This window comes from Rhinolophus hipposideros (genome assembly GCF_964194185.1).
Source record: "Rhinolophus hipposideros genome assembly, chromosome: 12".
In the NCBI taxonomy this organism is placed as follows: domain Eukaryota; kingdom Metazoa; phylum Chordata; class Mammalia; order Chiroptera; family Rhinolophidae; genus Rhinolophus; species Rhinolophus hipposideros.
In genome coordinates, this window is record NC_138058.1 from 28,197,157 (window position 1) to 28,209,657 (window position 12,501).

The following is a 12,501-nucleotide window of genomic DNA, read 5'->3' on the forward strand; positions in this document are numbered from 1 at the left end:
GAGAGAGAGGCTGGAGGTTGAATCAATTGCCAACGGCCAATGATTTGATCAATCATAGGCATTTATTACAATGCCTATGTAATGAAGCCTCCATAAAAACCCAAAAGGACAGGGTTCAGAGAGCTTCCAGGTTGGTGAACATGTGGAGATGTGAGGGCATGGAAGCTCCCTGTACCTTTCTCCGTACCTTGCCCTATGCATATCTTCCATCTGGCTATTTCTGAGTTATATCCTTTTCTAAGAAACTGGCATCTAGTAAGTAAACTGGTTTCCTGAGTTCTGTGAGCTTCCCTGGCAAATTAATTAAATCCAAGGATTGGAACCTGGATCTGTATAGAGAGTCGGTCAGAAGCACAGGTAATAATGCGGACTTGCCATTGGCATCTGAAGTGTGTGCAGGGTTGGGGGCAGTCTTGTAGGACTGATCCCTTAACCTGTGGAATCTGATGCTATCTCCAGGTAGGCAGTGTCAGAATTGAGTTAAATTGTAGGACACCCAGCCGGTGTCTAAGACATGTAGGGAAACACCTACGCACCCACATTGGAAGTGGTTCCAGAATCAGATAAGATGAGAGGAATGTTTGGAGCCAGCTACGAGGCAGGAGGAGCCAAGGGGAAGAAGTTGGGTGTGCCATGAGAACCATGTGGGCCATCTCTCCCATCAAGGGAGAAAGGGAGCCAGAAAGAGGACTGGGGCAGGAAGAGGCCTTAGCTCTGAAGAACTGTCACTAGAGTGACCCTTAATAATTCAAGTTGGGATTCATTACCTGAGGTGTGTAGATGGACTACAGGGTCTGAATATATCCTGCAGCTGAATGCAAAATTGTTTTGTCTGAACATTTTTCTGGGGAGAGTATCCATAGCTTTGATCAAATTCTTTAAGGGGTCTATGAACCATAAGGAACTTCACTGAAGCTCACCATTAACATGTTTGGAGGAGATCATTCTAGGGGGAACAACCCATTTACCAAGTAATTTCATAGATAAACCGATGGTCAACTACCTGGAGAGCCTACGGGAGTAGAACACAGTGATGCTATGGGAAGAAGAGGCCATTCCTTTGCCTATTCATTTAATAAATATTTACCGAGCACCTACTATGTCAGGCCACTGTTTAGATTCTGGGATACAGCATTACACAAAACAGAGGGGGGAAAAATCTGCAAAGTAGATTGAAGCTTTCATTCTAGTGAGGGGAGACCAACTGTGAACAAAACAAATGAGTAAAATATTTAGCATGTCAGAAGGGGATAAGTGCCAAGGAGAAAAATGAAGCAGGAAAGAGGGATAAAGAGGTCTGGGAGTAGGGGAAGGAAGGAGTTCAGAGTTAAACGGGATGATCAGGAGCAGGCTCACGGAGGTGGTCTTTGAGCAAAGACCTGAAGAAAGCAAAAGCCCAAGCCATGCAGCTACCTGGGGATTCCAGACAGAAGAAACCGTAAGTGCAAGAGCTCTGAGGTAGACACATGCCTGGGGTGTTTGGGGAAGAGCAAGGAGACTGGGGAAGCTGGAGTGAAATGAGCATGGGAGAGGGTTCTGGAAAACAAGGTCCGAGAGGTAATGGTGGGGGCAGATTGTGTACTATGAGTCATCGTAAGGCTGGAGACTTCTATGAAAGAGAAAAGAAGCTATTGGACAGTGTCGAGTGGAGAAGGGTCTTGATATGATAGGTTTAACACGTTCACTCTGGCTGCTCTGTTGAAAACAGACTGTAATTTGGACAAGAGAGTATGGTACCTCAATCAGGATGGAAGCAGGGAAGGTTGTGAGCTGTGGACAGGTTCTGGGTACAAAAAGCCACAGAAAGTTTCACAAAGGGCTGCAACGAGGCTGCAGCAACATTCTCAGATATTTGAGGGGGCAGGCACTGCTGATACAGTAGACCCAGATTAGGGGTGCTTTACAAGTGGCATCGCGCTGTGGCAGAAGAGAGCTGTTTACAGACGCAGGAGCCCTGGCTCTACCCCTGGGCTGCTGGGCTCCTTGGAAAAATCATTTATTTCTTTAGGACGAAGTTTCCTGACTTACAAACAGGAAGAACAAATGTCTGACTTGCCCCGGGGCTTCAGACCGGACTCCTCAGTCTTCAAATGCCTTCTCATCCTGAGATCTACGATTTGGTTTCAAGGAGAGGCTTAAAACATTTGAAATGCTACCTCAGAGCCGAACTGTTTCTTGAATAAATAAAGAGTGCTGCACTCATGTTTCTCCTCCCTTGGACTTTCCCCTGCCTACAGGATGTATGCTTCACTTGCTTGTCAGGCTGGTGGCCTTGGGTGGGGGGAGGGCGAAATCCCTGTGTGGCTTATGACAGAGTGCAGCAGTTCACTATGACAAGGCTTAGCCGAGCACCGCACAGGGTGCAGATGCTGATTACAGCGCAAAGGCAGCATTTTGACTCAGAGCACGTGCATAGTTAGGCGATATCCACTACCCTGATCAATGCAGACAGCCTAAAGTGCTGGCTGGGGGAAAACAGAAAATGTCAACAATCTCACAATCCAGGGCAATAAGGAAGGTTGCAGCTAAGCTTTTGCAGGCTGGACAGTATCTAATAGAGCTTTAGTAAATAAAAGCCTCATCTCAGCCTGATCAGCGCCATAAAAAATATTGTGTTTAGGAACTGGGAAATGGTTAATGAAATTATGCTCTTTTTTGTAATAGGTTGCCACTGTTCAGGATGATTGGGACAGGCACTCTTGAGTTTGGCTGTCCCATTCAGGTCACTTCTTTTTTTGTAACTCTTACTCGGCAGGTCCCAGGCCACAGAACTGCCTCCTTGCCCCGGATCCTGGGTTCACAGGTGGACTCCACACACCAGTGGAGATCACCTGGGGAGGGAAGCTAGGGGCTCGGCAATGAGTATAGCCTCAGAGTAGTCTTCTTTGAACACTGTTAAGGAAAGATCGTGTCTGGAGCTACCTCCTTTCCATCTCTGAAATAATACAGGTAAGTCTGCAGGGGTCCTTACCTCCAGAGGGCGTGCCAGCGACTCTCCTAAGGAATTTAACCCACTCCTCCATCTCCGCCTGAGAGCTGGCCATCAGGACATAGGAGTCCTGTCCCGTGCGACACTGGTCCCATGAGGCTGGAGGAAGAAGGAACACTAATGAAGGTCTTAGAGTAGCAAAGGGCTGGAGCAAGGGAAAGCAAAGAGATGCCAAACCTGAACTGCCTCCTTGGTTCAACTAAACAACCAGTCAAACAACACCAAAGCATTATCTACTTAGCCTCAGTGGCACTGGGTATCTGTGCACACTTATTGTTTTTGCTGAAGCTTTAATTCTATAGAGAAACCACTGACCACAATGGTTTGCAATTGGGATGACTTGGGTTGAGAGGCGCTCTCTTGGAGGACAGCAGCCATTTTCTACCAAAAAGGAAATTCATGGGGTGGGGAGAGGCAGTTTGAGTATTAGAGGGGACAGGATGAGCACATACAATTGGGAGACTTCAGTCTATCATGCCGATCATGGATACTTCCCTAAGCTACCCTTGAACACAGTTGTGGGACTGAGGAGACACAGTGAATACATGTGTGCCTTTCTCACAAAACTGGTGCTTCTTGTTCAGGATTACTGCTCTCCTGCCTGCACAAGACATCGCAACTCGTAGGTTCTCAATATATACATGATGGACAAATGAAGTTTGTTAGGACTTTCTTTACCATTTTCTCTTCAAACCCAAGATTATAAAAAGACATAGATAGTGTTTCCTGGATTTGTGTTTTCAAATGGACAAAACGGTGAAGGAAATAACAAGGGGGAATGGGGGGGTGGGAAGAAGAGATGAAGAGAAAGAATGAGAGAAAGTGACAAAAAGAACAATAGGGAAAGAGGGAGAAAAGAGGGAGAAGGAGAGCATCAAACATAGGTCTTAGGAAGGACATGAAAATAACAGTAATACCTTTCAATTACAGGATGTTATTAAATTTTGAAGTGCATTTGTAGACATCAACCCATTCTTCTCTCAATGTCAGGGCATTTCCCTTAAAGAGAGCCTGTTCTAATACCACATTTGTGCCCAAACCTATATTTTCTTGCAGGAAAACAAAACACATTTGTGCTTCTTAATTCCTTCACCTTTTTCACCTTACTCCCCACCCCACCTCGCATCTAGTAACTATCAATTTGTTCCCTGTATCAATGAGTCTGTTTCTATTTTGGTGTTTTGTTTTGGTTTGGTTTGGTTGGATTTATTTTGTTCTTTAGATTCCACATGTAAGTGACATCACATGGTACTTGTGTTTTTCTGATTCATTTCACTCATAATACTCTCGAGGTCTATCCATGTTGTCACAAATGGTAAGATTTCATTTTTTATGGCTGAGTAATATTCCATTGTATATTCCATTGCACCAGTTCTTCGTTATCAATCATCTATTGCTGGATATGTAGGTTGCTTCTGTATCTTGGCTACTGTAAATAGGGCTATAGTAAACATAGGGGTGCTTATATGTTTTCAAACTAGTGTTTTGGATTTCTTTGGATAAATACGCAGAGGTGGAATTGCTGGGTCATAAAGTAGTTCTACTTTTAATTTTTTGAGGAAACTCCATGCTGTTTTCCACAGTGGCTGCATCAATTTGCAATCCCACCAATAGTGCACGCAGATTTCTAAGGACACTTTCTTAACATCACCTCCTCCCACTTCAAATTAACATCCTATCCTTATCTCTGTCACAGCAGTAGCTAAATTATCCTGAACATTGGTTATCTTATCATTAAAATCTAGGTAATAACTTAATAGGTCTAAAACTAAAGCCTTGATCTTCCACCCAAAGTTTGCTCCATGCAAAAATCCGTTTATCCTATTGTTTCAGTGAAAACCTCAGAGTCAACCTTGACTTCTCTTTCCCATACCCAACCCACCAACAAATGAAGTCCTCTCTACCTTCAAAATATGTCCAGAAATTGATTATTTCTCATCCCTTCACTATACCCACCTCTGACTTGAATAATTGCAATAGCCTCCTCACTGGTTTCTGTGTTTTGCCCTAGCCCCTTTTTATTCTCAACTCAAAAGAGTTTTAAAACTAAGTCAGATCATACCACTTTGCTGCTCAAAACTTCCCAATGGCTTCCCATCCTTCTAGGATAAGAACTAAACGTTTTATAATAGCCTACAGTGCCTGTAAAATCTGTATCCACCCCTAACTAAACCCCCTACTCTTCTTTCCTGTCACAACTCCACTGTAACTACTTTGGTTTCCTTGGTGTTTCTTACACATGTGAAACAGGCTCAGAGACTTTGCACTGGCTGTTCCCCTTCCTGGGATGTGTTTTCTAGATGTGTACTTGGCTTACTCCTTCAGCTCCTTCAGATCTCGGCTCAAAATTTACCTCAATGATGCCTGCTCTGCCCATTCTATTTAAAATGACAAATCAGTCATCCCCACCTCACAGCACTTTTCCTTGGCTTAAAATTTTTCCATAGTATGTATCCCATCATAAAACTATAATGTACTCATTTATCTGATTTGTTGTCAGTCTCCTCCCATGTAAGCTGCATGCAGGCTGACCAGTTTGTTCTTTGCTGGACCAGTTCCTACAATGAGTGCTAGGCTCATATCAGGTGCTCAATAAACTTACTGTTTAAATTAATGACAACATCTAATAAGGAAATATGAGAATTAAATGCAATATATGCAACAGAAGAAATAACCCTCTTATCCTTGATGACTTCCTTTGGGTGGGAGAAGAGTCAGTTATTCTGCTAGAGGTAAATGGGAAGAGAAAAGTTTGCCCTAAATTTGTTCCTGTCACAAATAAAGAAAAACGTAACTACAATAAGTCTTCTCTATAGCCTTTGTGCAACCAACACTGGCAATCATAGAGAGAGGGCCCTGGGTGGGACGGCCATTTCTTATGCCAGTATTGGCCCCTAAGAATCATCTTGCACAAGAGGATGACAAAAAGAGACACTGAAAATTCTGGGCATCACAAAAAATAAAGAGTTGTCTCACTTTAGGTTGGGTAGAGGCTTAGGAATGATGGAGCCTTTAGAAAAATCATTCTCTACCTTACTAGTATTGCTTTAGAATTGTAGTTTGGAGAGAGGGAGAGGGGAAGGGAGAGGGAGACTGAGAAAGGGAGGGGGAGGGAGAAGGAGAGGGGGAGGAAGAGGGAGAGGGAGAGGGAGCAGGAGAGGGAGAGGGAGAGGGAGAGGGAGAGGGAGAGGGAGAGGGAGAGGGAGAGGGAGAGGGAGAGGGAGAGGGAGAGGGAGAAGGAGAGGGAGAGGGAGAGGTTGAGGGAGAGGGAGAGAGAGAATCTGTTTAAGAATTCCCCTAGCAGCCCAGGAGACCTTTTTGCAAGTACGAGTGATAATGAGAGGACAGATCTTCACCCTACTGGAGCACAGCAATCCTCGAGGGTACTGACATTTGGTGCAAAGCCCACAGTGAATCTGCAGTTCTCAGTAGGGCTACCCCAAATTGAAAATTCAGAATTTGGAACACATGTCACCGTGGATGGTTGCTTCCCATGAATTGTGCTGGGAAAGGGATCCTAGGAATGGAAGAAGCCTTGTGGGAAAGCAGTGGATTTATCCTAGACAGGAGACACTGAAACAATAAGCTATTCCTCTGAGGAGAAAGAGAGATGTATAGACCTTCAGATAAAAAAGCAAGGAAGGGCCCGTGAGAGGCCATCTGGGAAAAGCTGAACTTCAAAAAGAAAAGTTTTTCTTTGTTTTCTATAAATAGTCATAGCCAGTTCTAGGATTGGTTTCTACGATGTCATTTCCTCTAGTTCTCTAATATCTAGTTCTCTAATATCAAACTCTTACATGGCACTAACTGTATTCCAGGTACTCAGTGTTTCATGCATAGTTCTTAATGTAATCCTAACTACCACCATCACTGTTGCCATTTTACAGATAAAATCAGAAAAGCAGGGAAAAATTAAATAACGTGAGCACAATTACACAAACAGTAAGTGGCAGGGCCAGGATTTGAACCCTGGCAGGGTGGCCCCAGACTGGACCCATCTAACCTCTCTGCTACACTGCCTTCTTCATCAAGTTTCTCATGCACACAGCTGCCTTGTGAGTGGTAAGGAGGGAGTTAAGGAACCGGGTGCTGAGGGCACTTGTGGCCTCCCCTGCTGTGCTAGTACCTGCCAGCAGACTGGCTGCACCCTGGGGTTCTGGTGGAGCTGGGGCTGGCCAAGGAGCAAGAGAAGCAGCCTCAGTGTGACTGGTTCACACAAACACAAACTCCCCTGAGACGAATCGAGACAAATTCCCCTTGCCCCAAATGTGTTTGAGGAAGGTAAAGGAACTCTTGATTGGGAAAAGCGCCCTCCGGGGTGCTGCTAACATGTGCAGGAGGTGAATTATAGCACCTCACATGTGCTAGGTGCTCCGTAAGTTGGAGCTATCGTTTCTTATTAGGTCATGTTGAATCATAGGAGACGTGACTGTTGAGTTTTCCACCGACCAAATGGCAATTTCACGTGGTTCAATTGACATTTTAACGGTTAATGTTAAATGTCCCACTCACCTTCTAGGCTGAACTCCGTTTAGCAGCAAAGATAGTGTACTTTTCAGATCGGTGTCCCAGAGCCTAGTGGGAATACCTGACTCCAAGTCTGCACTCATTAAATGCTTACAGAACTGAACCAAACGAGCACCCACTGAGTTCACTTGCTAGTTATTGAGCTAGTATAGGTTTCTTAACTCTATAAGAGCTACTGTGTATTCTTACTAGGCTGCTTGGTTAGTTGTTGACAGACTCACGGAATATAGCTCTGACTTCTAGGATCCAGAAGGAAAATGGGAATGTAATACGCATCTGTCCCACCTTTGGTCGCCTACCTGGAATGACTTCAAAGACAAATTTCCCCGCTTCTTCTGGGTTTACGGCGATCTCTTTGATTGTACTTCCTGGTAGATACATACAACCCTGAAATATCAAAAGTCAGCAATTTTATCTCCTACGAACTAACATTAAGTTAGAGGACAGATAGGATAATGATGGGATTGGGGAGTGGAATAGGTGGAGAAGAGCATGGAGTTAGCTTTGAATGGGACCCTCTGCTATTCAGGCCTCAGTCAAATTAAGTGGTAGCCACGTGAGAGCAAACTGGGTGCTCAGAGAGAAAAGGACAAGGTCCTGACAGGAGAATGAGCTGAGACGGCACCCTCACCAACACTTGCTTCGTCCTATTTTTCCAAGAACCCAACTTCCTGGCGAAACCAGACACCTGATCTTTGTGAAGGCAATGCTGAGCCTGAGTGGACCATACTACCTGCTGGGCTCCCAGAGGGGCCATTGAGGACTGAACCACAGCTAGCATTCTAGGGGATGGAGTCTTCCCCTTTGCTAAGTGCCTTAAATATATTATTCATTTAACCCTCCCAGCAATCCTCCAAGCAAGGTATCATCCTGCCCAGTTACAAGTGAGGATACTGGGCATCGGAAAGGTTCTATAATTTGCCCAGTGTCACAGAGGTAGTACCATGTTTCCCCGAAAATAAGACCTAGCTGGACAATCAGCTCTAATGCATCTTTTGGAACAAAAGTTAATATAAGACCCGGTCTTATAATATATAATATAATATAATATAATATAATATAATATAATATATAAAATATAATATAGTATATAATATATTATGATATATAATATAATATAATATAATATAATATAATATAATATATATATAATGATACCAGGTCTTATATTAATTTTCGCTCCAAAGGTGCATTAGAGCTGATTGTCCGGCTAGGTCTTATTTTCGGGGAAACACAATAAGTGGCTGAATGCTAACTCATCTCAGAAGTGAGTTCAAAGCCTGTGCTCTTCACCATCAAAGTTGTCATAGTCGAGACCCTTCAGCTTAACGTCCCCTGGAAGTGGGGAGGAGGATCATGGATCCCTAGGGGAGGGGGGTGACTGTGCAGTAGGGTGTGTGACGTCTTAGACCTGATTATGTTATTAGAAAAAATAAGTCACTTTCACGACGGGTAGCTTTGATGCTTTACCATTTACTGGGCACTGTCATCTGCAGGATCTCTTTAGATCCTCACAACAGCTTCAGAGCAATAGCATGGCAAGATTTGCCACTTCTACTTTGCAGATGAGGAAACGAACACTGTGAAAGGCTAAGTGACTGCATGAAGGGACAGAGTTAATTTGTATTAGAGTTAGTTACTCATCGTTTACATCTCAGTGGTTACTGGAGGTAGCATGTCTGATTGTGAGCTGTATAGAATAGACACGTGTGTCTTTATTCCAGAACCAAGTATGGATGAAGGAGATTGGCAGCAAAGAAGCTACAAAAGCAAGAGTTTTAAGGAACTCTCAGATCAGCTCAGGAGCCTCAAAGAATAAATGTTTCTTGAGGGTCTAGAAATAAAAATGTCTAAGGCTGAAGGAGAAAGAGAATAGAAGAAAAAGAAGAGGAGGAAGGAAAGGGGAAGAGTAGAAGGGAGGTGAGGAAGGAAACAGGAAGAAGGAGGAGAGGAAAGGAAAAGGAGAAGAAAAAGGAAAAAAATGTCTATAAAAGGGAATTCTGCATTTTTTTACATGTCTCTAATTTTATTACTTAGAACTAGCCTCCACCCACCCACATCTTTAAATATCTATGGCCTCAGAAAAAAATGACCCTAAAGTTGTGCTGTTGGGCTACTTTGCATGAGTTATGGCACCAGAATAAAAGGTCATGTTATTTTTAGATAGAAGGGAACACTGCCTGGTAGGAAGGAAAAGAAAGTGCGATTTCAGGGGTACCTGCCTCTCCTAAGTACCTCTCCAAACTAGTATGTAATACCCCTATTATTTCATTTAAAAATAGTAAAAAGAAAATACAAAATATATAAATACCATTTATTGAGCTGTTACTAGGTGCCAGGCTCTGTGCTAAATGCCCTGAACATATTATCACATTTAATTTTCACAAGAGCTCTATGAGGGATGGGCTAATATTTTCCCCATTGGAGAGATGAGGAAGTAAGGCTCAGAGAGGTTAACTAGCTGATCCAAGATCACAAAGCTTGTTAATAGGAAAGCTATGATTCAAATCTTGGTCAGTGGGATTCCAGAATTACAAGTAAGGCTTTACTTACAAATCCCCTTTCCTTGCTGGAAGAAGTCATGATCAGAATTAAACTTAATCACACCAAGGCATAAATGACATACTATTTCCTCATATTGAGCAAGAGAGTCTTGAACATCGTAAATGAATAGAGGAGAGAGGAAGAGTAGGAAATAGTAAAAGAGACATTAGTGAGGGTGGGGGGGGGACACTGATGGGCAGCAGGAAATGTCCCATACAAGGAAGGGCCTAAGTTGCCCATGGGCACTCTCATGTACTTGGCAAGTTGATTAGGGTAGACCCTGTGCAAAGATGGAAGGAGGGCAAAATTTATGCTGGAGGCCACAATTCCTACAACAATGAAATGGAGAGCAATGGGATGGTGGTATGCCAGAACCCACTTATATTGGCTCAGGAGAACTGTTACATTTTCAGGAATTCTGTGAGCCAGTTGTCAAACAGAGCCATTTTAAAAAGTAAAATTATAATAACTTACAATGAAATATTCTATACTAAAAATAAAGGAAATAATATGCAGAATTCATCACTTCCAAATTACGTACTATATTTGACTATGATTTCTGTTCCTGTGGTTATTTACATCTAATCCATCTGTGTGGTCAAAATACTACATAACATTGTGCTACTGCGTATCTCTTCTCAACCCTGTGTTCAGTGATGTCATGTTGGTTGCTTGAATCAGCTTTGGTGGGAGTATTTACACCACAGAAATTGGCAAATGCTGCATCCAAATTAACTTCCCCCACCAGAGAGACATTTGTTAAACATTTACCAGCATACCACCCATAGACACCTGCCTGGGTAACTTCATAGAAAGCAAGAGACGAGACAATGGGACAATTAAGCCAGGATTATCTAAAACCATCATTGTTCAAGCAGAGACTTCCAGGCAATTTGCTAAGATTCTGTTTTAAACAACTTCCCTCACAAAGAACCTTTTGCAAGAGTTATATAAAGCTAGGTCATAGAGTTACAGAGCATATATGGTGAGAGCTAGACAGACCTTCCTGAGAACTCAGAGAATAAAATTGCACAGACTTCTCGAACCCTTCTATCGAACCCCAAGATTCATGAAAGCGCAGACCCAGGAATCCATCATTAGGGTTCTATAGAACCTATAGGGTTCTATAGAATCTATAGGGTTCTATAGATTAGGGTTCTATAATTTATGTAATCATTCTCCTTAGGTTCAATGTTTCTCATTATACATAGCACTGAATATATCATATTATTTCTTTTAGATAGTTTCTTAAAAATGAAACTAAAATGATTGGGTCTATGGGTGTGAACTTTCTTTGGCTCTTGGAAATCTGGCCAAATTGCTTTCTAGAAAAGTTGTACCAATTTACACACACATCGTCAGTACACTTGAGGGCCTTTTTTCATCTGACTGCTCTAATATTTTTGAAGTGTCTTCTGTTTTTTGAGTTTTTTAGGTACCGTGTGTATGTGTATGTGTGTGTGTGCATGTTCTTTTTAAATTTACAATGAATTTATATTGTAGAAAAATTAGAAAGTAGACAAAAAAGAGGAAAATTAAAACTTATGTGTAACTCCAGTACTCAGAGATAACCACAGTTAATACCTCTGTACATTTCTTGCCAAGCCTTTTTCCAAAAATATAGGCACACTCTTTTTCCCTCAAGAACTGGATTAGTATACACATCATATTCTGTTGTAAACTGCTTTTTTCCCCCAAACAATTATATTATGAATATCTTTCAATTTCAAAGAGTATTAATTTAGGGCATCAAATGGCTGAGTTATATTCTGTTGTATAGATACATACCAGTTCTCTGATATAACTTAGCCCCTACTACTGGGCACTGTTTTCATATCACTATTATAAACAACACTGTGGTGAAAACCTGCATAGGTAAATTTAATTATCTATTCCTGTGTTAATTATCCACTTAGGTTAAATTCCTAGCACTAGAAATTCAGGGTCAAAGGGTTTGCATTTTTAAAAGGCATATTACCCTCCAGAAGGGTGGTATAGATTTTCATTTCCACCAGCTGCTCATGAAAATTCCTGTTCACTAGTCCTTACCAACACTGAAATTTCTAGAAAATCTTTCCCAATTTGATAAGGGGACAATAGTATCTCATTAGCTTACATTGCATGTCTCTAATTATTACTGAGGTTAAACTTTTTATATATGCTTTTTGGTCACAGCATTTTTGAGAAAATTGCCCATTTGTATCATTTTTCTATTAAGCTATTTCTTGTAGAGTTGAAAGAATATATAAACAATATTGTATACAAACAATTTTTCCTATTTATTATTTGCCTTTCACTTTATTTTGTTGGTTTTTAAGGGATAGACCTTTTTATTTACACAAATTAGTCTTTTTCTTGTGCTGTTTTTGTTGCTATGTTCCAAAAAAACACCCATCTTCCAAAGATTATGGAGATAACTGCATTTTCTTCTAGGATTGTTA

The 12,501-nt window shown here is 41.9% G+C and overlaps 1 protein-coding gene across 1 annotated transcript in view; it reads right to left on the reverse strand.

The window, feature by feature from the left end:
- The window catches only part of ARHGAP25 (Rho GTPase activating protein 25), an 86,453-nt gene that overhangs the window by 32,726 nt on the left and 41,226 nt on the right, over positions 1-12,501 (reverse strand). Inside the window, exons 3-4 of the mRNA XM_081069085.1 lie at positions 7,816-7,903; positions 2,972-3,088 (exon numbers count right to left, since the gene is read on the reverse strand). Coding sequence (XP_080925211.1) covers positions 2,972-3,088; positions 7,816-7,903 — 205 coding nt within the window. The remainder of the gene's footprint in view (positions 1-2,971; positions 3,089-7,815; positions 7,904-12,501) is intronic.